This window comes from Harpia harpyja, chromosome 5 (assembly GCF_026419915.1).
Source record: "Harpia harpyja isolate bHarHar1 chromosome 5, bHarHar1 primary haplotype, whole genome shotgun sequence".
NCBI classification, from domain to species: Eukaryota; Metazoa; Chordata; class Aves; order Accipitriformes; family Accipitridae; genus Harpia; species Harpia harpyja.
In genome coordinates this window covers 13,331,401-13,359,394 of record NC_068944.1, presented here as the reverse complement: position 1 = coordinate 13,359,394, position 27,994 = coordinate 13,331,401, and the positions used below count along the sequence as shown (strand labels likewise).

At 38.8% G+C, this 27,994-nt stretch overlaps 1 protein-coding gene across 5 annotated transcripts; it reads right to left on the bottom strand.

Moving 5' to 3' along the window:
- Positions 1-3: 3 nt before the first annotated feature.
- FBXO15 (F-box protein 15) lies at positions 4-27,948 on the bottom strand. Of its 5 annotated transcripts, XR_008235334.1 has the most exons (11): positions 27,353-27,717; positions 24,248-24,367; positions 22,238-22,342; positions 18,362-18,604; positions 17,879-18,088; positions 15,819-15,948; positions 13,346-13,428; positions 11,985-12,130; positions 7,152-7,219; positions 5,146-5,270; positions 1,431-1,568 (listed from the first exon to the last, which is right to left on the bottom strand). XR_008235334.1 is itself a non-coding variant. In XM_052788251.1 (10 exons), the coding sequence occupies exons 1-10, from the start codon at positions 27,806-27,808 to the stop codon at positions 1,299-1,301; spliced, it is 1,470 nt and encodes a 489-aa protein (XP_052644211.1). In that variant the 5' UTR covers positions 27,809-27,948; the 3' UTR covers positions 4-1,298. The 5 variants fall into 5 exon arrangements, 4 of the variants coding, with proteins under 4 accessions (XP_052644211.1, XP_052644210.1, XP_052644212.1 ...); XM_052788251.1 differs by lacking the exons at positions 7,152-7,219; positions 27,353-27,717 and adding an exon at positions 27,771-27,948 and having other exon boundaries at positions 4-1,568; XM_052788250.1 differs by lacking the exon at positions 7,152-7,219 and having other exon boundaries at positions 4-1,568; positions 27,353-27,714.
- Between the last annotated feature and the right edge of the window lie 46 nt (positions 27,949-27,994).

The following is a 27,994-nucleotide window of genomic DNA, read 5'->3' as shown; positions in this document are numbered from 1 at the left end:
AAATGTTTCTGTTTCTTCATTAAGCAGGGTTATACAAGTCAAACTAGAACTGAATCAGCCTTAACTTCATTATCTTTGAAAGTTACATTAAGAAACAACCCTATTGCTGTAGTATAGAGCACTACTGTCTCTGTAGTATAGAGCACAAGTGCTTGCACATAAACATTGCTTGCATGAACCAATTAACGTACTTAAATGAATAAAGAAAAGAGAGAAATTATTTTTAAGGAAATCACTACCATAATAAAGTCACAGAAGTCAACAATACAGTTGTGCTTTTATCTTAACAGAGCACCGTGAAACTACACAAATTTGCTGTGGTTTGTAACATGCTATGTAATGACACTGGAGTCCCAATATCATGTCATTTTATTTTTTTTTTATACAGGGAGTAGGAGATTTGGTCCTAAAGTTACTTCAAGGAACCTGAAAGATCAGGCACATACATTCAATTTTTATATGAATACTTACTGTTAGATAAAGAGTATCAGATATACACTGTTTCCAAAACAACTGAATGTTACGTACATTCAGTAAGAGCAGACCACAGCTCAGCTGTGCTGATAATTGGGACACTTATTCATATGTCAATACATGAGGCAAGTATCTAGGCTCAAATCAGACAGAAGGTTAGAACACGGGAAAACAGAACAAACAGGAATTTAAAGAAATTTCATAATAGATACTATATGTGATTTTCTTAACAAATGCCCTAACTGCCATATTGTTCAGATCTGTAACTTCCTGTCTACATTTTAAATCCTCTACCAGAATATATTTAAGTGAAGTATTTTCTGAAAAAAAAAGTATTTCTGCATTTAACAAAACCTCTCAAAACCTGTTATTTACCAATGACACAATAACGAATCTGAAGGGAACAGCACACATGCTGTTTTACTACTAGGCATAAAACTCAATGTTCTGAAAAACAGTGGAGCTTACGTAAGGCAAGGCATCTTCACAGTATGGCTCTCACAAGAAGCAATTCGTTAACCATAGTAACAAGTATCTATAAAGAAAAATATTCCTAAAAATAATTTCAATATACCCAGTACCAGAAACAGACTAACCATGTGATGTTCAATAGAGAAGAAAAAGATTCATTTACATCAACATGTCTCTTCAATCCCTCCAATGCCAATTAAAAAAAAATTATGCAATTGCACTTGTTACTGAAAAACTTGCAGGAACAGTCTTGCTCATTGGTATCAATTTTAAGCATCAAAAGCTTAGTGTGGTGGGTTTTTTGTTGTTTTGGTTTGGTTTTTTTAAGCAAGGAAATTGCTGACCCAATTAAGTCAGTAATTTGTTCCATACCAATTATTTACCTTTTTGGTGCTTATATAAAGCACCAAATTAACTATAAAATACTCCTTGGTTTCTTCCAACCATACCAACTCAACACAGACTTTACCCTCTGAATCTGCATAGTCTGTGGTATAGGTACGACCCAGGTAGTCATAAAGGCTGGATGCCTCAGAAGACAGTTCGATGTAGACTGGGGCACTGAAACACCAGAAGGGCTTTCCAGTTTCATCCAAGAGAGTAACATCCATCACGTAGCAGTCCTACAAACACAAGCAGAAGAGATTATTTCCCTATGCCATGGCACCATAAGTAGATCTGTCCTGATTTTAGGAGAAATATCAAGGGTTCAGAGAGCAATTTTTGGTATGAAGGCTAAAAGCTCAAAATATAATTGATAGTGCTCTACTGACTACTGCAAAACAACAAATACTTATTTAGAGGTTTCCTACAGAAATCAAAATTGCAACCTACAGACATCAAAAACTCTGCTACAGGAAGTAGCACGGCCAATCTAAATCAGACATTATTTCTTGAACATATTTTAAGCCTTTAACATCTGTGTTTCTCAATTATTAGTTAGCTTACCATTCAAATAATGATAGTCCTTTCAATATGAGAAAGAAACCTACATTTAAACTCAGGTGCTAAACTTGTGTGAATGCAGAAATGTTTGCAAAGATACTCAAAGACACCACCCCCAAGGCAGTGTACACACACAACAATTACCCTTATATGCCAGCTATAAACAATAGGTATAGAGCACTTTTTGAATGGCTGCAAGCTTCAGTTCCCAAAAAGGTAATACTAATATATCTTTCTACCTTCCAAATAATTCTTCCTTTTAAAAATTCTTGAAGGTATTTCTTTACAACACTACACAATTACATCATTTGATAATGCTGAAGTCAGGATGCCAGTTCTTGGGCACTTGCAAACTGATGGTTTGACACATGCCTTAAAAGCATATGGGTTGTGTGTCATTGTTAATATCAGCTGTTACCTATTCTTATGAGTTCTGAATCACTAAATGAATCAGTTTATCTTAATTATGCTGTATATATGCATTACTTCCAGCAGTATCATATGCTCCAAAAGCATAAACAAACCAACATCACATATTCCACGCCAAAAAATAAATTAGGAATGCTTTATTTCACTGTACTACGTAGTTGTGCTTCCATTGCTTTAACATTTCTTTCACTATTACTGTACTTCAATCAAACCATACAGAGCAGATGGCACAAACATAAGAGGTAATGTGATACATACAGTTTTCCTAAGTTTTTTACTGTAGACTATGCTAAAAACAAAAATTTAAACCAAAGCTGATGATCATTTAATAACTTATGCAAGCTATAAATTTACCTGAAACAAGAAATAATTACTATTTTGTGGTCTAACATCTTGCATATCAAAGGCTAATTATGAAAAGTAAAGCAGGGTGGCCTTGACTGTTGGGGGGGGTGTTCCCATGTATTTCCAACTATCTGTACTTCAACAATTAGTTTTTTATAAAAAATACCCAGAAGTGCTAAAAAAGCTTCTCTTTCTTTTTTTTTTTCCTCTCCTTAGAGTATTGGACAAAATTCAAATAAATTCAAAGTAGTGGCATGTTCTGCTGCTGTGGCTGATTTTATTTGGCCTTCACATGTTTTAAGAGTTTTAGAGATTTATGTTAAAAGCCAAACTGAATTCTACCCACAGCTATGTGTTGACATGTGCAATCTCTCACCACAAAATGAGGGGTTTAAAAAAAAATATTGATATTATTTATTTTTTCCCAGAAACGAATATTCAGTATAACTTATGCTGTAAGCACATAGGACAGAGCTAAACTGAAGACTACAGCCATAGCTCTCTGTTTCCTCTGACAGTTAATTTCCCAGATTTTTATGTGCTACTCATGATTATTTTCATGGAAGAAAAAATTCTGCCAAGCAGCTATAAATCATATAGAATCATAGAATGGTTTGGGTTGGAAGGGACCTTTAAAGATCATCTAGTTCCAACCCCCCTGCCATGGACAGGGACACCTTCCAATAGACCAGGTTGCTCAAAGCCCCATCCAACCTGGCCTTGGAACACTTCCAGGGATGGGACATCCACAACCTCTCTGGGCAACCTGTTCCAGTGCCTCACCACCCTCACAGTGAAGAACTTCTTTCTTACCTCTGATCCAAACCTACCTTCTTTCAGTTTAAAGCCATTACCCGTTGTCCTATCACCACATGCCCTTGTAAAAAGTCCCTCTCTGGCTTTCCTGTAGGCCCCCTTTAGGTACTGGAAGGCTGCTATAAGGTCGCCCCAGAGCCTTAATTTTCTGATACCTACCAACACGGCATCAAGAGTTCCTACCTCCTATCATATGCTTTTCAAGCAAATGAAGCATATTCTGTAATTATGTGCTAAGATCCCACTAACTTTAAGCATGCGAATAGTTCTAATGAAATTAATGGGATACACAATAAAAATAAAACTAATTCAAGTCTAAAATTTTTCAGAAGCCTTAAAAAAGCACCTATTCTGGATTATGGTTCTCAATGAACATTCATGGCAATTAGAGAAAGATGGCAAACAATTCCCTTAAAAGCGTTTTCTTGTTAGCTTGAATTCCTTCGAATTACCAACATACAGTATTTTTATTAACATGCATAGGGGAAGGATTTTTTGTTCTTTTGAAAACAAACACCCAACTCAAAAGAGTTTAGTACAAACTGAGAAAAAAAATGCAAGTGAGCAAACTTGTCACTATGCAAACAAGGAACTTGAAGAAAAAAAAATTGCTATGAGCAATTAGAGGGAGGACTGAATGGCAACTGTAATCCATGCTCAACTGTAGCTGATGTTCCCAACAGATACTAGTACATTACTAAGTTTTAAGATAAATTTTATATTCCTCATTGCATAGGAAAGCTGGCTGATGCTATAAACTATAAAACAAGTATGTGAATGTCTATGAGCAAAATATTATGTTATCAAACAGTATTCCATTCCACACTTATGCAGTATTAGCAGAAGTGACAGATTTATTAATTTTTACTTTTTTCAAAGTAAGTGCCAAAATTGAAATCAAGTGTTGAACTGGATCATTTTTCAGTAGTGCTTAAGTTACATTTATCAGAATTTTTGGTACTTCTGAAATATTCATGCAGCTGAAGTACATTTAAAAATATATGCCTTCACCACTATTGCAAAATCTACAGAACTACTCTCAAACTTGCTTTAAAGTAATTCTTTTAAGAATTTTATACAAGAGAATGAGTGATAATTCCTCTAAAATACTGTTAATCCAGCTGACTCATGTACATGACTCAAGAGCTAGGTGCTGACTGCATGAATGTAGACTGTAGTTTCTGCCCGTGTCCACTAGCATTTTAACATTCTCCAACAGTTTCTAACTTTCATTGCACATACATGCTACAACAGAACTGCAGAGTATTTTCCCAGGGGTTCAAGACTTATCGCCTGCAAGAAAACAAAACAAAACAAAACAAAACAACCCCCCCCCAAAAAGCACATCTCCAGTACATCTTTTGTCCAGCATTTCCAAGCAGCGCTGGTCAGTCACAGCATCTTTGCTGAGTGGAAAGCACTGGAGTCATCACACATGCATAATGGGTCTATCATGTAATCTAGACTCTAAGACAGAAAGGACATAACTTTTTTTTTCCTGAAAATTCACATCGTTTTTGCAATATTTGAATTGAGGTTTTTTTCTAGTTACAGACACCTTCCACAAATAAAAACATTTTTTTAAAATTAGCATATTTAGGATGCATAAACATAATTCTGTTTTGAGATAAGCATTTCCAGAAACAAGAAGTATTTCTGACTGACCTTTACATTGCCTTTAAACACATCTGTTTCCCAGGATAAGCCAAGTGTCCCAACAAGAGGCAAGTGCTTCTTATTATCCTTCAAGCTTACAACTGTCAGCCTCAAATATCCATTTGCAATGTCACCTGAAAATATTAACAATATATAACATTATACTACTACAAATCAAACTAAGTACACTGTAAATGTTCTCTCTGTTTCTCTCTATGTCTTTAGTTTCCTCCCACTCACCAATAAGGAACCCTGACATACACCAACATGGAGATATCAAGCACATTATAGAGAATTTAAGTTGCAGTTCAGGGCTTTCATTCTGTGATCCACAGCAGAAGCAGCAGCTAAAAAATATTTGGTATATTTGAGTATAAAAATCTGAATGCCACCTAAAGGACTTACACAAGGATGCAGGGAGTAAATTCCATGTTCAATATTTCAGTTTCATGCCACCAGTGCCTCTATCACTGCCCACTCCTCAAAAGTCAAGTTCAACCCATAACGTATGAAATAAATTATGAGATACCCCCTACCCTTTTGTTTTTTTAAAATCTCTCTGCTCTGTCTGGTAATTCAAATAACCCTGTTCAACAGGGTATAAGGATACCTATCAATTCTCCCTGGAAAAGGATATTGCATCACTTAAACTGACAAGCAGCATGCCTTGATTTGAATCAAGTTTTTAAATTATGGATTTGTTCATTTTTTAAACAGCTTTCCAAAGGCTCACTTCCATTTTTTGACAGAATTATTAAGATTTCTTTGTGATTTTTTTTTTATTTTATTACTACATATAACTGTATTTCTTTGGTATGTCTTTGTCATGGTTTAGGCCCAGCTGGCAACTAAGCACCACACGGCCACTCGCTCACTCCTCCCCCTGCCCTGGTGGGATGGGGAGGAGAATCAGAAGAAAAAGGTAAAAACTCCTGGGTTGAGATAAGGACAGTTTAATAACACAATGCAAGGAGAAAAGAAACAACAATAATACTAATAAAAATATATAAAGCAAGTGATGCACCATGCAATTGCTCACCACCCAGAACCCAATGCTCAGCCTGTTCCTGAGCGGCAATCTGTCCTCCTCCTGCCCCGGCCAGTTCCCCCAGTTTATTTACTGAGCATGACATCATATGGTATGGAATATCCCCTTGCCTAGTTTGGGTCAGCTGTCCTGGCTGTGTCCCCTCCCAGCTTCTTGTGAAAACTAACTCTAACCTAGCCAAACCCAGGACAGTATTCCTCTCCCCCTAGAAGAGACCAACTTTTTTTAAATGTTCTTTTTTCCCTTGCTATTGGAGGAGGAAAGTTAACCAAGGAGTCCAACTGTCTAATTATAATTTGGGATACATCATAACAAACAAGATCTCTGACTACAAAAAAAAAAAAAAAAAAGCATTACATCATGACACAAGCAGATTTGTAAGACACCCCTTAAACAAATTCCCTTGAACATGAGATACTCTCTTAAAAGAGCAAACAAAAGCACTAGAGACCTCAAAGGAAAAAAAAAAAAGGAACAGAACTATGTATCTAGCACTTGCAGGAGACAGACAGGAAGGGAGAGAAGGAATTGCCAGGAAAATACTGCTTGTCAGGATCCAGTAGCAGGCCCTGGATGGTAAGATAATAACTGAAGAGGTTTGTAGAGGTTTAAGATGCAAGTGGAAAAAGTGAAAAAAAGAGAGAAGTGTTTTGCCTGTGGTTCTCCTTCAATCAAGCCCAAGTAGCACCATGAGGCTGAAGACAGAAGCAGCAACATCAGAAAGGCTGGCTTCAAGTTAAAAAGCTAAAGCCTGTGTGAAGAAGCAGCAGAAGCCTTTGCCTGGTGGCTGCTGAGGGCAGACAGCTGGATGCCAAGTGACAGAGAAAGAGAGCCCACAGTTTACCAGACAAGCCAGAAACTTCTCTGAATTGGTACTGTGGGGCCAAGCAACTCCCAAGAGATGCCTGGCCACAAACCAATGCTGGAAAGACATCACTCACAAGCGGGGAGTCCAAAGAATACTTACTGTGTGGAGGAAGCATCCCAAAAAACGACAGAGGACAGAATCAGCACGTTTTTCAGCACAGACACTGTCTGGAATAGGAGTGTGAATACAGTGAAACCAACATGACTATGCCCAGGAAATATTTAGTATGGTTGAAGGGAAGAAAATGCATCACTACAGACAGTGATACCCACTGTCCTTGCAATGAAGTCCCAGGGAACTCACTGAAGAAAATGTAAGCAGAATTCACTTTCAAGATCCAGCTCAAAGTGCAAAAAAGGCTATTAAGTTGCCTTTATGGTTCAGTACCCAAATGGTTCAGTTCCAAACCTCAGTTGCCTTTATGGTTCAGTAACCAAATGGTTCAGTTCCAAACCTCAGTAAATCAAATCCAATGACAGGATTTCATTCAAGATAAAACTATTTTAGATAAATAGTCAAGCTTTACTGAGTGAACATTGAAAGCCTGCATTTAAAGTTGAGCTTTTTTTATACAAGAGACTTTAAACAATATCAGTCAACAATCATTTTTCCCAAAGGACTATTCAGTTACCTGCAATTCAAATTTGAATGCAAGCAGCTATTGCTCTCGCTCATTCAAAACAAATGAAAAATTTAATGGAATAAAAACAGATTGAAAATAAGCATACTGCTAATAAATTAATGAAGCTCAGAACATCACTACTATTGCATGGCATTTAACACGAACTGCTGCATTGCTAGAGGGGTCACCTGGCTTAGGTGTAAATTATAAATCCCCTATTGCAGTTACTTCTTAACTTTAAGCCAGAATGGAAATAGGTGACACAGATTAGGAACCCGAAGGCTAATTATTCATGAGTTAGTTAATCCAGTCTTTATAATTTTTTTTTTTTAAATATAAAAGCTCCAGTGCAGTCCTCATATCCAGCAGAAAGAAAAAGCATGCCTAGAAATTAGCAAGAAGCTGAAGTGTTAAGTACTGAAATCTCCCCTTCCTCATCCCAGTCAGATGAGAACAGGAAATTAAAGGGCAGACCAAGCTATATTAAACACACCAAGGAAAACATAGAGGAAGCAAACTCACCTAGAATTTGTTTCATTGTCCCCTTATAATATCTACTGTCCAGGATTCATGCAAGACACGTATAGCAGCAAAGCAGCCCTTTAATCAGTATAGGTTATAGGGAACAAGTGTTTCCAAATAAAGGGAATACCAATATAGAGAACAGATTATCATGTAGACAAACCTCAGGGGAAAGAAACAAATAGCCCAATAGTTCAAAGGCATTTATTTTAGCTAAAAGCCAAGCAAGTTTGTTTTGCTAACCAAGCCTTTGTAGCAAGTTGTAATTTGATTGTTATTTTCACAGGGAAGGCTGTACTTAACACTAATTCTGGTGGCAACAACCAGGCTTACCATGCTGAAATGGTCATTTTCAAGGTCAAGCTAAAACATTTCAAACACATGATGTGATATTTTACAAACAAATCTGAAAAGCTCTCTAAACACACAAAAATCACCCCATTACATTTTGCAAGCACAATGCACCAACTTACATCAACAAGGAATAATACTGAAAAGCCAAAGCTTAGACTACCATATGGCTACAAAGCTATGCTTAAAAGTTGAAAGCCTAAGTAAATACATTTCAAGAATGTTTATTAAAAAGCTAGATCTAGTATTCATGGCTTCTATGCAAAAAGCCTGTCACAGCTTCCTGAAAACAAGAAGTTTTCTAATATTTTCAGTTCACCCTACAGTATCTGTCAACAAGACCATATTACCAATTCTGTTTAAATGGAAGGAAGCATAAAATAAAATGCTAAAACCCAGCCAAAACAGAGTGGCAAAACAGCTAGTTACTGCAGTGCAAGTATTAATAACAGAAAAAAAAAGAGCTGAAGCCATATATACTCCATCCACTCGGTTCAATGAAGTGTGATAAAACTTTTTTAATTTAATGTTAAGAATTTTGCAGAAAGAATTGAAAACAGAGCAGCAAAATGAAGCACAATATTAATGAATACTAACAGAAAACAGACAAAAATAAAACATGCCACCATTGACATGTCTGTGGTGGTGTGCTCCCCGAGCCGCAACCTGACCTGTATTTCCCGTAACCCTGCTCAAGGGATAGCCACCAGTGGTAGTCATAATGGATGTGTCTGGTTGTGATGGCTGGATTCCGCTCAAAGCGGATTCAGGGGAAGACGGGTAGCAACTCAATAGCCAAGGGCTAAATCTGAGCAATGCACCCACCTCACCACAGTGCTGGTCAATGTCCGACTCAAGCCAAATTTGGAAGAAGCTAACATCTGTAGTTGGTATGCAAATAGGACTGTAAATCGATCACCTTACTCCATAAATAGTGGACACCCCAGAGCCTGCTGAGCTCTGCACAGCAGCGGGCTGCGTGCCAGGATCTCCCCTTGAGTAGGGACGCCTCTCAAGGTTACTCCCCTAGGTTGTGAGATTCCTTGCCACAACAGATTCTCAGTAAGTGATTAACAGCATGCTAAACTTTGAAATCTCAGCTAAGTGATGTAAAAGATCAATTGCACATATATAATCCTTTAGACGTAAACCGTTGACCAAGTCTGGGACTAAGTCTGGATCCAGCCACACCTATACTCCCCTCTGAGAAGGAGTTTAGAATGCAAGGGGGTCCTTTCTGAACCTCATGACTCAATGGGAGGGTCTCCCTGACAGTTTTGTCTGACTCTGTCCTCTATGCGGTAAATATCAAGTGAATCTTGCCATCAAATCTTGTTAAACCACTGTTGCATTTACTATCAAACTTTGTTAAATTGCTGCTTTATATCAATAAACATATTGCTACTTCTCTCTTAACGAGTGAAGTGCGTCACTCCATCCGCAGCAGTGTCACATACATAATTTAAAATAAATCTGGATTGGGTAGAGAATTTTAAGAAGTAGCAAGACTTCTCAGTATGTCAGAGACCTCCATGCTTCAGAGCCCTCCCAGAGAATGGGACAAAGAGTATCATTAGAACAGAGCCTAAAAACAAAGCACAAACCATCAAATACAACCAGCTTGGATACACCTACACTGTTGGCCACATTCAGAAACACCATGTTTACTAGAAAGAGCAAAGTGAACAACAAATTACCATGAAGGTATGTGACAGCAGACAGCCATAAACTGCCTCACTACATCATTTTTTAACACAAATTATGGAGGAAATCAAGCATTTTCCAAAAGGAATTATTGTGCAAGTACATGGAAGGGACTAGATGACAAACAAGCTTATTGCCTGCAGAACCATGGCTTCAGCTGGCTGATATCCTGTGAGAGCAGAATCTAGCGGCTGTCACACAGCTGAAGGACACAAAACCGATACAGTTCAGAAAACACTCGTTATCATAAAACAGATTCTCTAACTAGCAAAGTGAGATGGCATCACAACTATAGCTCCTGGACATTTGCTACAATTTGCATAAACATCAGCTTAATCTTTAACATAAGTAGCATCTAAGTGGCAAAAAAGTGATACCAACAAAGAAAGTATGCCAAATACTGCTTTCTCTTGTATAGCTGTATTGCTATGAGCATAAAATTTTCATTTTAGAAAACAAAACATGACATTCACCTAAAAAAAACCCAAAACAAGACCAAAAACCCAACCCTCTGGCCAATTTACAGAAGAAATTTTTTTTTTGCAGGTATAAAGAGGACTCCTGTATTGAACAACACCTCAGGAAAAATTTCTATTGCTACATGGATAGAATTTCACGGAAGTTTTACCCTAATAAGTATTCCCTTATTTCAAGCTTGGAGCTTTTCGGGAATCTGAAAACATGTTTCAAATTCAAAGGACTACAACACTGCACACTGTGCACAAGGCTACAGTCTAAATGACAGTTCTTGGAGTAATGAAATACAAATTTAAAAAAAAAAAAGTCATCGGTAAATTTGTTCTAACACTGTAAAAGCACTCAAGCCTGATAACAGTGCCCTCTACTGTCTTCATCAAAAACAGTATTTTCTGAAATCAACAGAAGGCTTATTAGTAGTTACCAGAAAAATACTGGGGAGCAATAATTAATTTAGAGTGTTTAATTTTAATTGTTTAATTTTAAGTTTAGTATTTTAATCTGTTTCTGCTGACAGAAAGACAGCTGTGTAGCTATAGGCAGGGCTGTGTTGAAGTTAAAGTCAAATGAGAGATCACCAATGTATTTTGCAAAACCCTAGTAGAATTATTCAGTTGGGCTGTACATGAACAACAAGGATAACCAATCATGTCTCATTAAAAGAAATGCTAAGAACTGAAAAAAGCAGCATAGTTAAAAACAATCACTGAAATTGTTTATTACAGAATGAAAGGATGTCAAAACAGACAACCTTAAGTTGACCTAAATAAAAGCTACATATCTTAAAGTTCACAGTACCTTCTACAAATATATTTAAATATTTAATCTGTCAATGCACCTGAATTAGACTTGAGAAGAATTCTATAGAAATAGGTCTCCAAAATGTATGAGGACAAACTCACTCTCCCTTACAGTATACAAGTAGAAGGAACATCAACCTGCACCAAAAGCTCTGCCACTGCATTATTAGCTCAGCACTGAACCAAACGAAAATATCCTGACAATCTGCAGAACTTATATCTCAGGCCTGACACTATGTCAATGTAATAGCAGGCAGACTTCATACCGTGCAAGCTTACAACACCACACAACGCACCATGCCGATACAAAGAAATCACATAACAGACAAAAAGATAGCTTACTCTTAAAAATCCATTTCAGTTTCTCCCCTTAAAACAGAGATACGGGATATAAGAGGGAAAACATAACAGCAGGGATCATTTTAAAAACAGACATTACTGTTCTGCCAACTATACCTTTTCTGCAAAAGAGGCTCTTGAATGTTCCACACAGGTAGGTGCAGCTTCCACCATGCATATCAAGATGTAGACTGTAGTCATGCAGTCCATATTCTGGGTCAACATCATCCAATACAGGTTTATTAGGTGGAAGGGCATATTGACTTTAAAAAAATAATAATAATAGAATTAAGCAAGGGAGAACGACTTAATAGAAAGAGATATAGTAAATAGCTCTACACTGAGACTATCACCTTCGGAGAGGTTATAAGAGGGGAAAAAATTATTAGAAGATACAATCTTTCTTCTCTATCAATGCTTTTGAAAATCAAACATCTCTAGTTCACCATGCTTCTTTTAAGCTGTCTAATGCAGTGTCTAATACTTCTGATCAGCTGTCCAGCTTAGCCAAAGGCAGAAAATATGGCAGTCAACTTTAAAAGGTACATCTGTTAAACTCCAAAATATGGACTTGTTTACGCAAAAAAAAAAAGCATCAGCTTACGAATCTAAAAGCCAACTAGCTACAGACTTCTCTGCAATACCAGTTATTGAATAATTTTGCCTGTGCCTAACCTAAAAGAGAAACTACTGCACACAAATGACCAGAAGAGCCCAAATCCCAGAGGCAACTGAGAAGCTTCTACATCAGATCCTATTTGGTAGTAAGGAAGATCGTGTTAAGTCTTACCTTCTGTGTGAAAAGAGCCATACTAAGTTATAATGGGTACATAAGACTACCAGTAGATACAACAGTATCTGAGGAGAAAGCTGAGGGGGTGGGCTGGGGGGAAAGTAAGTCCCCAAAGTCATCCTCTAAAGCTAAAACCCTCCATCTTTGTAAACAGTTTGCAGTATATGAACAGGTATTATATTATACCCTGCAATATACACATATACTCAAATACTTCATAGGAAATCCAGCTAGTTTTTCAATAGGACTGAAAGATAAATGCAGGCACCTTACCAGTTTACTAGAATTTTTTTCTCCCCTCTTACACAGCTAAAGATTATTTTCCTACTTCCTAAAATGTCTCCCTCTTTTCTAGGTCTTTCAGATAGGAAGAGGGAATAAAAAGACTGCTTGTGAAAAGGGAGAAAGTATGGGCAGTGTATTTCTAACTTTCCCAATACAGCAAGCACTAGTACACTTGTATGACTAAATTATCTCCTTAATAGCCTGACAATGGCAACATTTTAGTATGAAAATACTTCTACAGCTTTGTATAGTTACCCGTAACTGTTGTTTATATTAAGCAAGAATAGTTAATTACTGCCTAAATACAAACCTCTTACCAGCAGCCAATTTTAACTGTAAAACTCAAAGCTTTATTCAAAAGGTTATCTTTATTACCCACAAAGGAGAAACCAAAACTTACACAGTAGCAGAACCCAAAGTGCTTCTCTCAAGAAGCTGATGATAATGAAGACTCGCCATAACAAAAGCAATTTCATTTTTCTCCTGAAAAGTTAATTAAAGTAGATTTATTTTCATCTGGAAATACATTTTTTCACAAGGTCTTCCTGAACATTAAAATTCATAGATAAGTGCTGCTGCTTATTACTCTGCCAGTTACTGTAATAATGTTAATAATAGCTTGCTTTAACACTTGGACCCCTGTAACTGCTACTGGTTTTTCACTAGAGTACAGAATACATGTAGAAGATCACAGCATTTATGTGTTGTGGGGAAAGGGAGGGAAACTAGCTATGCCAGGGCAAAAGTTATCAGCAGCAATCCATGAATTGTACTTCTCTAGCTTCTACTTACCACTTTAAACTGGATACCTAAGTCAAACAGGCCTTACTCCCAGCTACTAAACACCTAAGCATCAAGCTTTTTCATATGTAAAGAACTGTGTGCAAAGAGGGCTAACATCAGTGAGGAATACAGAGCTATTCAACAGAAATATTGAATTTCAAAGTAAAACCCCAGATGTCTTCACCAGGTTACGTACTCCTGGGAAAATGATAAGACATACCTTCTATAGGCCTATGTAGCTCAAAGAACACTTCAGAGCTCAGTGAGAGAACTAAACAGAGCCAAAGGTATCTATTTACTTCAAGAATACAGAATGCTAGGATTTCAGCTTTTTGGTTTTTAAAAGAAAAATGCATTCTTAACTCTTACATTTGCAAACACGTAAGTCAATAGCAAAATTATTCACTGCCAGCAGTCTTTTACTGTCCTGAAAAGTAGGCAAGTATTGTTTTCATCTCTCTGGGTTACCAAACAGAAAATGACATCCCTTACTCCAACTTTTCTTTTTTTTTTTAGCTACTCCTGTACTTTTGTAGTACAAAATTACAGCTATAAAAGATAAAATGACAGAGATTTATCAATCACATAAAGTCTCTCAGTCCTTCTCTATCAAAATACCAGAAGGCCCATATAACCTGTACTTGGCTGTCAAAACTACTAGCATCAACAATTTCTGTTACACGGCTAAGCTATGTGCGAAAAAACAAGATGTGTGGCATTTACGATTATTACACCCATCTACAGTTAACTGCCTAATGTTACTCTGCTCACACAGAGCATAAGAACAGCTGTTCAGAAAAGTAAGTAGGAAAACTACACTAGAGTGAGGCACTCGATGCTTAACAACTTTGTGGAAATTCATTATGATTGAACCACTACCAGGTGCTGAAAAAATTCTCTTTCCAAGCATGGGAAGGGGTAAACTGCTAGCAAGACTATAGGAACAACACCACAGGGACAGCAATCTACTAAACTTCTGAAGATACGAAAGAAATGGCTGTTCGCTTATCGGAGATTTTCATAGATTGAGACAACCCGTAATAGGCTCACGCAGGTCAGCCAGTCTCAAGTTTTCTAGGAAATGGACACCTTTAAGTAAGAGTGAAACAAATATTCCTTCTCTGGTTTTAAATAATTCCTCTGGTGATTGTGCACATTTAAGGTAGCAAGAGTTTCCAGCTGGAAATGATCACAGCTTAGAGCAAATGTTCACAGGCTCCCTGAGGCAAGTTCTTTGCCAGTGCCAAATAATATAAGTCTACATCATTAGCATGGCTGGGGGAGGAAGAAAGGGCTGCTACCTCTGAATTCAGTCCAAGAGCAGAACACCCGAGATAGGCTTCCATAGCACCTAACCATATCCAACTTCAGGCAGACACCTAGGTCCCAGTGTATTCAGTGCAAAGACGCAGGTTCCTTTAGAGCAGAAGTCTATTTCAGATGCGCTGCCCTCTCTAAAGACATTCATCTCTACACAGCCTACAGAGACTAACCCCTTAACTTGGACACTCAATACCAAGAATTGAATATCCCCAAAAGGGCATGGTTTACAGCATTCCTACTGCTGGAGCAGGATACAACTACCTGGTGACATAGATTAAAGGAAACAACTAGCAAAGTTGCCTCGTGAGAATTCATCACTTTGAGTGATAGGGACAGGGCAAGGCCCGAGTCAGGGGAAGAAGCACATCCCTCCTCAAACCGTTCTATTTAAAATGTCTTTATGATATCAAACTTTGGCATGTAAAGACTGCAAAATAAATACGACTGAACATAGAAATAAGATCAGTACAGCATCTAATATACTATGATACATAACTGTTCTTTTAATTAGAGGTGGATTTTTTTGGAAAAGTAGATACTCCTGTGACAGCTCTTTAGAATACAATAAATCATCAACTAGCTGTCCCTACCTGTATTTTCTTGTTGTTAGTTTAGATAAGATCTTTCAAAATCCAAAGAAAAAAAGGAAGATTAAAAAAAAGAAACAAAACCAAAAACCCAAAAAACTCCCCAAATCCCAAAATACAAGGCAAAAGGATCTGTTTCTTCAAGTCATAATCAAGTACTGAAACAAAATGTTATCCTACCTTCCAAAGTCCTACTAAGAGTCCTGGATTCAGACTGAAGAGCTGGACAAGCTTATCAGCACCAAGTGCTACACTACTTTCAGTCAGGTTAGCAAGATGGTATTCAGCAATTAAGGAACGTCGACGAGGTCTTTGAAAAGAACACACAGAATGTAGCAACAAGACTATGTGTCCTTATTTATGTAGGAGTTCAGCCTAATTTCATTTTTAACTCTGAAGTCTGATCAACAGCACATGATGAAAACAGTTTTGAAAGCATTCAGCATGCACAGCCATAAACTTTACTTCTGAACAACTACAGCATACTAGCAGGATCTCAACAGCTAACAAGAAAAGAAACAGAAGCCACCATAGGATGGCCTAATATACTACTTAAAAAAAGAAGAAAAACTTAGATGCTTGCCCAATATTTCAAAATAGCCACAGAATTACTTTATAATTTGTTCTTAATACTATGTTGGTACTAGATGGAATCACTGAACGTCTGCCAGTATGAAGCAAGCTACTAAGAAGGTAAATTCTTCCTCCACAGAAGCAAAATTCCAAGGAAAGGATCAAGCTGCACATACAATAAATTAAAAGCTTCTGTTAGAGGAAGCTTTCCTTTTTTAGGAAATTATTTCTAGATTTTGCCTGTAATCAAAGTGATTTAGCTCCATAACACCCTTTAACTAAAGTTCATACTTCACAGGCGTTCGTATCAGCTAATGATGCATAAAAAAGAGCAGAAAGCGGAGTTTGCATTACCTATTCAGAATGGAGAAATAACTCCTTCTAAAACCCTTCACAGACTTAGGCTCTTCTATTCAAAACTGTTCCTAGATTTCCCAATAGTATCGCAGTAGTATCACCTACCACTACACACTACTAGGAAGACAGCAACCAACAGGAACTTTGTCACATTACCTTGAACAGTAAGATTTGGGGCAGGGATGGGACATCAACCCTTTCCATCTTTAAGTCAATCAGGCTGGTATAAATACAGGGACTTTCCCAAAGTCCCTGCACTAGCTCCTTATAGTCTTAACATTCTGATTAACATTCTGATACTTGTGAAATCATTACCTTCATGTATATTCACAAGCTCTAACAACTTATGACTCTGTGAAATAAATACACTAAATGCCTGCAAGTTTTCTTCTACTATTTTCTACATATGAATCATCATCTTGGTAAAATAACTACATTTCCCACATAATTTGACTGCAAGACTTTAGCTGACTTTACACAAAAGGCTTCTCTTGATTGATTTTTTTTTTTTTTTTTTAGGCAAATACTTTGCTTCTGCTTGAGGAACCGTGGGTTTTGTATGTGAACAACAATTCTCTCTTTTCAGAGCTCTACTGCTAGGGGCTTTGCATAAGAAGCAGGTAGCTGATACTGCATATACTAAAACAACACATAAGACACAGATGTGGAAAACTCCTTGACAGCTACCAAATACATACCTACCTCAAATACATACTTTTAATTTAAACAACTTTTCTCAGAATATAATGCCAGAAAAATATTGTACACACTTAAGTTACAAAACAACTGCTATCCCAAATTGTGCTGTGGACTACTTTTTTTTTATATGCATGTACTTGTACAAGCAGCCAAATACCAAGGTCCCTAAATTCACATACACACCTACCAGACAGAAAAAAATAAATGCTATTAACATAGATTACCTGATTGTAGCCACATAAACATTGATGAACTGTTCCAATCCAAATGTCTCACATTAAATTCTCCTAGATTTACATGTTTGTTTCATGCTCATTTGTATCTATACCTTAGATTCAGCTTTCCAAGGCAGGACCTATCAGTCTCTATCTTACATGCCAGTAGCTACATTAACCTATGAATTAGTGTCATAGCTCACTGGATTATATCTATTTCTTGCTGAAAAGCTCTACCAATGAAGAGAAGGACATAGGCTTTGGAAGAAATACTACATAGAGGCTTTCTAAGAAAGAATTAACTTGTTAAGTCACACCAAGGTCAGACAGCTCCTACAGACACATTATCAACCAGTTACACCAAAAACCCCTCAAAAATCCTATGTTAAAACTCACCCATTCTTGCTGGGAGCTCTGCTTTGGTCAGGAAGCAATGGTATAACTCCAAATAGTTTTAGGGTTGACAGGCTATCTAAGCACGGCCAATTTGTACTATACCAAAGTATAGTAACAGATGTGTCCTTAAATAATAGCTTTGCCTTCTCCGTTACGTGTTCCTTTCCATTTTTGTCCTTTAGAACAATCATCCAACTCAAGCCAGAGGCTCTGTTATTTAGGAATTGAGAGGGGAGAGGGGTGTTTAAAAAAAAGATTTTCAAGGTGACAAAATTTAAACTATGCTTCCAACAGAATTTTTAAATTTCTACTAACTGATACTTATGTTTCTCAGCCTAGGTCATTTATAGGCTATCATCGTATCTTCCCATTACGATAAATATTTTATAGCTCTATTTCCATATCCCCCCAGCATTTCCAAAGCCATTAATATTCTGTACATTGTTTTTGAGTAAACATCTTCTGTAACAAGGCATTGCTTACTTCATAGCTTCTTTGTTTTTACATGGAAGACCTGTATAAGGATCTACAGGTTTAACAAGTCGCATTACTCTCGTTTTGACAGCAGCTATTTGTTTGAAGATATATTCTTTCTTCCAGTACCCAGGCTTTCTATCATGTAGAGCAGCACAGCCCAAGGAAACAGTTTCTGTTTGTTCAGACTTCATTTTCCAAATTGTCCTTTTTGGTTGAAAACAAATGGAATAGATTTTCAACCAGATTCCACTGAAAATAAAAATAGAATAAAGAGGAAAACCACATAAATTTCAAGAATAGTTACTTAATTATTCTTATATGCATGTCTCAGCTACCGCTGAGCATAATGTTAGCAGAAAAATAAAAAGTCCTAGATTATCAGCAAACTGGGTTTGATGTAAATCTAACTTTATAGAATACCAGAAACTGTAGCCTCCTAGATACTCGTCAAGAAAATGCAAAGGCACAGTTGCACACTTTTCCCCATTTTGACCTTCCAACAGCTCATCTGAGTTCAGTTTCCCTGGCGCAAACATGAAGGCTCAGGAACCAAAAGATGCTAGATGTCAGCATTTCTCATGGGCTTACTAGATTATCTCAAAGAATATAGAATCTTTGAGTACATCTCTTGTTCTGGATTATACATACCAAATGAGATCCACTTACGACTTTCTGCTCTACCACAGGAAAAAAAAAAGTTATTCAGTTAATTCTTACAGTATGCCAGTAAGGTTGACAAACATCTCAACTACATATACAGAAAATGTTTGACTAGTGCTCTGTAAAGTAGGATCATCAGATATTGGGAACTTCCCACTGTTTTACGCCTCTCAATAGCACACTAGAGTATTTGGTTTTTTAAAAGCCTTTTTTCCCCTTATGCTACTACTTCCTTCACAGACACTCACAAAAGCAGATTTTAAAAAAACCAACAAAACAAAACAGTACATATCAGAGAAAGCTATCATGAGGAAACAAATAAAAGGTAAGTCTTGTCTGTCTTCCTGAAAATACAGGATCCAGGATGAAGCTCAGAAACAGCACAGGCATACTCAGCGACTTAGGTGAAAACCAATTAAGGTTAATCAGTTACTTTTGAAGATTCCACCCCAAAACAATGATGCATCCTCCTCACACAAAATCAGCTAGTGGAAAAAGTGGTTTAATACCTCTTACCTAAACAAAGACAAACTGGACCCCTCAAGTTTCTCACACAGATACAGCTGAAAGCAGGGTGGAGGAGGACAATTAGAATCCCCTATGTTTGGTGGTGGTACCACCGTCACGTCAATCCCTTCTGCACTCTCTGTTGAAAAGCTCAAGGAGGAGATGTCTTTTTGAAGAGATCAAAGAAACATGCAACAGGAATAATGGGTTCACCTCTTTCCCATGAGGAAAAAATATGAGGTCACATTTACCACCCGCAGTATCTCTAGGACAGTTCAGGGAATATTGAGTACAAGAAGTTACAAGAACTCAAACAACAATCTGTGGTGAATAAACATTTCCAGTAAGTTTTCTAATTTTAAAGTGCTAGCCACGCAGTCTACACAACTGCACTAAAGAAAATCAATAGCAACAGAAATAAATTCTCAGGAGAAATTATCTACTGTTTATCAGCAAGATTACCTTTACCAGTCCTCACTTATCCCCAGGCAAACTTACACTAATGTGCTTTGTAACGTGTTTTTCCCCTCCTTAAAGTATTAAAGCATTCAAGGACTGAAACCATCCCACACTGCCTCCTATCCATGAAAACCACTCTCACTTCATCAGCTGCTGAGAATAAGTCCTCACACGCTGAGAGCCAGGCTCTTTGTTACTGATGCAAAGGTACTCAGGAATTTTGCAAAAACCTTCCAGCCTGCTGCTCTGCAGATATATGTACAATCTCCCACTGCCATTTTTTGAGTCAAAGCTGTTTAAAACACACAGACCCATAAGCAGAGGAGAAAAAAAGGGGGGGACTTGGAATCACAAGCGTTTAGGGAGGTATCACTGCCCCTTCATCCTCAACTTCTGAAGAATTCAGGACAGACAAATGAAAAAGGCATCCAACAGGGAAGGACAAATTTGCCTCTTTCATAGCAGAATACATGACACTTCTGCCTCAAAGTGTTAAGTATAATATTCATCTCAAGGCCTCTTATTACAACAAGCCAATCCAACCTCTTACTGCTAACTCAAATACCAGAAACAGACACGCACCATTGTCAGTCATCTCTTGACCACAATGACACAAAGATCTGGGCAAAGCAAAAACATCTTCCCCTGTGCTCTGGCTTCTCCCTTCCCCTTATACAAGCACTTTCTGCTGGACATCAAAACCCTCAGGCTTTCAGACAGACCATCTATGTGAGCTTGCCACACTGCATGACAGAAAAGCTGGAATAATACCACATGCGGCATGTCGGTGCAGAACAGGGGGTCAGAAACATTTCCTTGCCTTCAACAGTTACATTGCAGACATCAGCGCCAAGGAACCATTAAAGCGCAGACATTATTTGAAAAGCCCAAAGACAAAGCACTGCATTAGGCAGCACAGATATATCACAATGAAAGCCTGATCGTCCTGCTGCATCAAGGACAGCATGCTGTACATCCAGGACAGCAGAAATGTCCTCAAAAAGATACTCTGCCTAAAAACCAAGATCAAATTTGTCACAGATATACACAGGGACTTCAATTAAAACTTCTGTTAATTCACCACAAGATTCAGGGACTCAAGAAGGTCCCCGGAAATCCAGCAGGAAGAAGTGACCTGGTCCCACTGAACCAGTCAGTCTCCTAGATAAGGGAAAGTATCTCTTCCTTGAATCCCATTTGTGCACATATAGTAATCTCCGTCAAGATTAGAAAATGGAAACAGACATTGTTGAGATGGAAACAGATGAATCAGCTTCCCTTGAACAGCCACAGTGATTTTATCCTACCTTACTATCCTGAAGTGGAAAATGCATATTAAGATATATAATCTGTGTCAACTACACAATTTTTATCTACATGCACCTGCTGACAGCCTCAAAAAATAAATCTGGATTATGGCCTTCCCTTTAAATTCATCAGTTCTAAAGGTGTCAATGCCACTGTTAACTGATCCACTGTACAAGTTCTGGCAAATAAGTGAGAAATGGATGAATACCAGATGCAGCAATTTCCTATATAGGAAGACATTTTCTCATTTAAACAACACTAACGCAGCAGAATCCTAGGGAAAAAAAAGGATACCCAGATGTCCTAGTTATCGCATACCAACCAGGGTCTCTCCTCTTGATCCTTTCACAAAATTATCATGATACTGGTAGGAGCAATTTGTGAACTCTGTATAAGCAATCACTTACAAAAAAAAAATGTGTCAGTATTTATCTTCGCCCCTTTTGTTTTCATTTAGAACTCACCAGAATTTGACAGAAGGAGCAACAGATAAAACCCACTAGTGACTCACTTGACTAAATCAAGCCCTCTGCAAAAACCTGATGAAAGAACTAAATAAGTAGGACTTCAAAACTGTGAAAGCTATGACAATTCTACAAAGCTACTGGCTACACACCACTAAGAATTGCCTGAACCAAAAAGCCTGTGCAGGTGCATGTGAATGCAAACAAATATATGCAAATTTTACAACAAAATAAATGCTAATAGCAACATTTCAAAACACTGTATTTAGTTTTCGGCTCATAACTCCCATTAAACTTAACAGGGCTCGCGCAGCTAGAATTCCATACAACACATTGTACTGTGAGCTATGCAGTACATTTTCAGCAGAGTAATTGCCAGTAGGTACATGCATCAGTGCTCTGGCATCAGTGAAACTAAATTAGAAAGACTCATAACTCAGGTAAACATGATTAAGGCTAGCACATACGCTTCCCTCTTCCTTACTTGTCATTGGCCAGATGACAGAAGTGCTTATTCACACAACCAACAGACAACAGGGACACAGCATCCAAATAGGAAAATATCTTTATCAGCATTTCTGATGGCAGGCTGGAAGAAAGAGAAACACCATTAGGCTTGCCTGCAAACTACAGAAGTGACAATGGCAAAGAATTTAAATTCCAAACCAGAGCAGAACGAAAGAGATAGAAACTATCAGCTTGTAAATACACAAATCAGAACTCACCTGAAGAGTTAATTTGCAGAGTTTGGGTCCCGATTTGTCTCTCTGATATAAGACATTTGCTTAAAACAATTCACCACAAGCTATTCAGGTGGCACAGCACAATTACATAAAAAGTTACGGGTTTGCATTTTCATTAAACTTTGGTAACTTTAACCCAGTCTGACATGAAACTACCTCATTCAACTTCAGTTTCTCACTGCTTGTACCATGATTTTAACACTTAGTCCATAACCACCGGCATTTGCCAGTACTGTGTATACTTACTCTCCTCCTGACTGTGGAGTCAGGTCTCAGGATGCACCAGGATAAACAGTAAGATCATGCTCCACCTCACCAAAATCTTCAAACCATCTGTGCTTAGGAGTCTCATTCAGTTTTCATTTATGTCAACAGAAAGATGTGAACTTCAAAATAAGAGCTGAGTGGCATCTTGAGAACATTAATGTTTCTGTGCATCTGTAAGGCTGCCTGAAATGCAGGTGCTAGCCTAAGTACAAGCAGCACATCATAATTTGGAGATGAGCCACCACGATTTTTGTATTAACAGACAGAAACCTAATACCCTTCGAGTAGTACCTGGTAACTGCACAGAGTTTAAACAAAGATGCATTTTATACTCCACTTTTTGGAACATGAGAGTATGGTAACATCAAAATCACCACTGAAAATACAAGCTGCTGTGAAAGTCCACACCTCAGCCATGTTTCTTGTCCATTTACCATGGTATCATTGACAACACCTGCCGATTTATAATACTGTATTCCAGAAGCACACAGCTGTCACGCTTAGAATGACAGTAACACCAATAGTTCGAGGTTGGTATTAAAACTCAGAATTTTAATTGCACTAACATAGAGGCGACTGTGCCAAAACTTGCATGGTTATTATATGAAATAACTCAAACACTGTATGCCCAAAGCAGTTAGTGCATTTATTCCAGAGAGAATTTAGAAATGATCCCTCAAAAAGCTGCAAGTTAGCTAAAATAATATGCTTGATCCAGAATTCTCAACAATAGTTTTTACAACTGTATTATTTTTTCTTTGAAGGAAGCTGAGAGAAGGGAATTTTTTTTTTCTTTTTTCTCTTGTCTTTTACACCAAACTAACAGCATAAGGGATTGAACTGGCCATCCAATGGAAAACAGAGAAACGACTACACAGGAAGCTACAAAAAGTATAAACCAAAGAAAATTAATTAATCTTTCATGTAACATTTTTAGATTTTTTTTTTGTAGAAATGTAACTAATTTTCAAAAAGAAAACAACTCAGATTATATTGAAAGGGCCCTTTCACTGTCAAACAGGAAGGGAAACATTCACCTTGTGGCAAACATTCAGCAGCCACTTTATTCCTCCCGCCTCATCCTGCTCCACCATCCTAAGCCTCTCTATACAAAGCAACAAGCATCAAGAGAAACATCCGAAGTTTAATTCCCAGCTGGCTTTTACTGAAGTAATACAATAACAATTTTTATTCTCAAGGAACAACACAGCCCATGACTTGCAAAGGAGTTGCTGAACGCTTTGTGTGACTTGGAAAACCTACATCCTTCATATGAACTTAGAAAGGGAGGTGAGGGAGAACCGTGCCAGAAAACTTTAGAAGGTCAACAGAAGATCACAAAGTATGCCAGGAAATACCTTTTCTTTTTGACTCAGAACATGTGACATGGAAATCTCCAAGGTATAAACATAACTGTAAGCAGTCAAAACATGGCTTATAGTCTGCAAGGGGTCTTCCACTCTTACTCCTAAAGACATACTCACCTCTCGATGCACAGATTAGGTTTCGGTTTTATGGAAGGTGTCAAATACAGACTTTTAATTCCAGCATTTACAGTTTCAGAACATGCCCCAGTCCTGGCAGCAAAGCTCCTTGACCTATTTCTAAAAAAGAAAAGCTCTGAGGAGTCACATCATCACAAAATGAAGAAGTATGCATACTGTGCACACCTAGACACCACATCTCAACTGCGACAGGATTCAGGGAATACATCACATGGTAATTCATTATTACCAGTTCACAAATTTGAACAATTATCACCAGGTTAAAATACCTGACATCAGGAAGATGTCAGATTTAAACTCATAGGTGTCTCTCCTATGATTAATCTCCCACAGTAGTCAGAAGGGAATAGTGTCACACCAGCAAATCAGTTTGAATCCAGTAGACATCTATTAAGGTTAGACAGCTGCACCACTGTGGCCACCACAATCAAGCTCCAGATAGGCCCCTGCAGTAAGTAAAACTCACTGATTAATCTTCTGTTTTGCAGCATTACTCCAGGGACATTTTTGAGCTATCCAACTTTGCCAAGCTCCTAAGAGATACCAAATAAAACAGTACCTTGAAACTTTCTCAAAAACTGACAAGGCTCAAAAAGCATTCCCTTGACTACACAACAGAATCACATTTGAAACAAAGTTATAGTCTCATTTCAGATTTTCGCCTCCTAAAATACTTGCAAATGTGTGAGATAAGTGTTAGTGTCAACAGGCAAGATGGGCATCAATGTTTTTATTGCTCATTAACACACAACAATTTGGACAGAAATTACTCTCTTTTACTAAAGAAAGCAACTTTGCATATTTCTAACACAAATAAATTCTTACAATCCAACTGGCCACACATTTTTTCCAAGATTTCTGCTAGTAAGAACTTTGTAAGTTGTAATTACAAATACTATCATTAAAGCACATAGAAATATTCAGATGGAGTTTTGGTCTTAATGAAATCCTTACATTTCATACCCACTGATGCCACCATGCAGGCAGAGCTCCCCATACACTCTATTAGTGATCATTTGTATAGCCAGCTGACTTTCCAACACCTGGTCAACCCAACTCTGGGTTTCTAAGTAACCAATCCGTGTTGGGAGGAAAAAAAAAAAATATATATCTAATTTTGAAGTACATGGGTACCACGTACATTTAATGCACACTGTTCTTAAGACTGGTTTATGCGCAAAGAAAAACAAAAAATGGGAGAAAAGAACAACGCTGCCCTACATTGTCAACTGTGCTATCCTTAAGTTTTATTGGAAATTGTCATAAGCATAACACAAAAAGACATGCACATTTCAGCTTGCATGTCAATCACTGGTAGACTAACAAAATTAACAACTACAAAAAAAGTAACTGTATATCAAATACACCCTGAAGGTCAAGAAAATGTTTTACTCATGTATTATTATCAAGAAGTACACTTAGATGATGAGATTGTAACAAACTGCATTTTTCAAAAGCTATTAAAGGGATTTAGAGACACAAGTTGTGTTCAACAGCAGCAGAACTACCACTGCTGTATCCTTCTGGGCAGCACATCCCAGGCTATTCTGCCTGTATCTATGCTGAAAGCACAAAGATACCTAGTTTAGGCATACCCTACAGTGACATACCTACACAGACTCCAGGTACAGGAGTAATTCAGATCAGGAGCTGGGTCCTGGATTTTACAATACACTTTACCTGGTACAAGCATAACCTGCACTGCCTATATTCAGTCCTTCTTACTCTCTTTTTAACCACTCCGTGCATCCCCCTTTTCTTCACCCCAGGAAAGAATTCCTGAAGTGAGAGAAATGGTGCCTACACATGCCTTGAAAACTTCGACATAGTGTCTACCACTTTTGTAAGCTTCGATTAAAAAAAAGTATTGAATTTTTGCATCTTCTAAACAAAAATTATTCTCAAGGTATGAAGAAAGAACAGCAAATCCATTGCATAAACTATTTTTCAAGTATTGCATGTGCTAAGATTTGAAATTAGTATTAACAAAATGCTTTTACACAGCACTGACAAAGCTTGCTTGCCCAAGTTAAAAATCGATGACAGCTGTTACTCCCCCTCTTTAGAGACTTCTAGTAACAACTGAGATGCTCTTGCTTAGAGGCACAACAACGTCAACTGCCATCTCATTAGCTTTCAACTTGTGCGACTCAGTTTTATACCAGTATTTTCACTTTCATACCCTGTACTACTTACAACATGGCTATTGGTTTTTTGCTGGTCAGGGAACAAATCTATTTCAAAGAATGTATAGAAAGTTGTAAGTAGTGACAAAACCTGCCTCCTCCTCCAAATGTCAAAGCATACCTGGGGATAAACAGAAATGACAGTAATGTTTTGACATTTGTTTTTTCTTCCTCAGCTAACAATTCCAAAGTCTTTTAAAAAGGTGGATGTTATCCACTCCGTTTCCAGGTTAAAAAAAACAGGGGGAATGAAACAGCTATGAAACCCAAGGTTGTACAAATGGGTTGGCAGAAAAACCTGCTTTCTCAACTTTGCTTCTAAGACCGGTGCTTTAAACTCTTGGAAGCCGAACCTGCGCTATAAGAATTAAGCTAATCACACCTTCCACAATGAAATCCTCCCATTTATTACAAAGGCCTAACTACGCTGAACATATATGCATGAGCCACCAAGCTAGCTACTACTTCGCAGATGGCCTAGCGCTTATCACACTACGTCCTCTAAACTCAAGCCCATACCCAAGTTTAAGCCCCACTACCCAGACAGAAAACAACGCATTAAGCTTAGGCCTTCCCTACACCTGGGAACGCCAGTGTTTCCTACTGCAAGGCCCGTCACCTTTATGGAGACACCCCCCTCCACAGGGCCAGGGGGAGCACCACGGCCGTGAGGGAGCAGGCCAGAGCTGTGGCAGGTTTAAGAGCTGGAAACCAGAGCCGTGAGGCGGGTGGAAGGCGTCTGCCAAGGGAGCAACGGGCGTTAAGTAAAAACAACAAACCACCCGCCACGGGCAAGGTGGAAAAGGACGAGGAGAGGCAGCTCTGGGGCGGCAGAGCCCTGCTCCCCGCTCGACGCCCGCCGGCGCCCTCTCCTCAGGCCGGGCAGGGAGACCGTTACCTGGGCCCGGCGGAGGCGGCGGCGACAGCAGGAGTAAAAGGCCGCGGCGGCCCGACCTCGGCGGCACCAGGGGAAGCCGGCGCCGCGCCGCGCCCGTACTGCCGCAGGGCCCTGCCGCGGCCCGTCGCCATGGCCGGCTCCGCCACGGCCGGACAGCGGCTTCGCGCCGGGCCGGGCCGGGCCGGGGGGGGGGGGGAGCTGCCGCCTCCCACCTGACGCCGCCCAGCGCGGGCGAGAGAAAGGCGACCGGCGGGAATTCCTACTCGCCCCTAAGAAGCGTGTCGTTAACCCGGCGAGAAGGGACACCGCCTGCCCCGAGGCAGGGGTCGGAGCGGGCGTCGGACGCACCAGCGGGGCGGACCCGGGCTGGGACGGCTGCGGGGCTGGGCTGGCTGCCGCGGGGGGGCGAGCGCCGCACCTTGCCGCGACAGCCGTCCTGTCAGCTTCAGCCCCCATCCCGCCCCGCCGGGAGCTCCGCGCCGGTGCGCCGTCCCCGGGAAGCCGGAGCACGGTCTTCTCAGGTGTTCTGGTCTCCGTTCGTGGAAACGTCAACTGCGTCGCTTTTACGCACCTCTGCGTGCGAGATCAAAAAGCAAAATATATATATATATACTTAAAGAAAAAAAAAAAAACGCCACACAA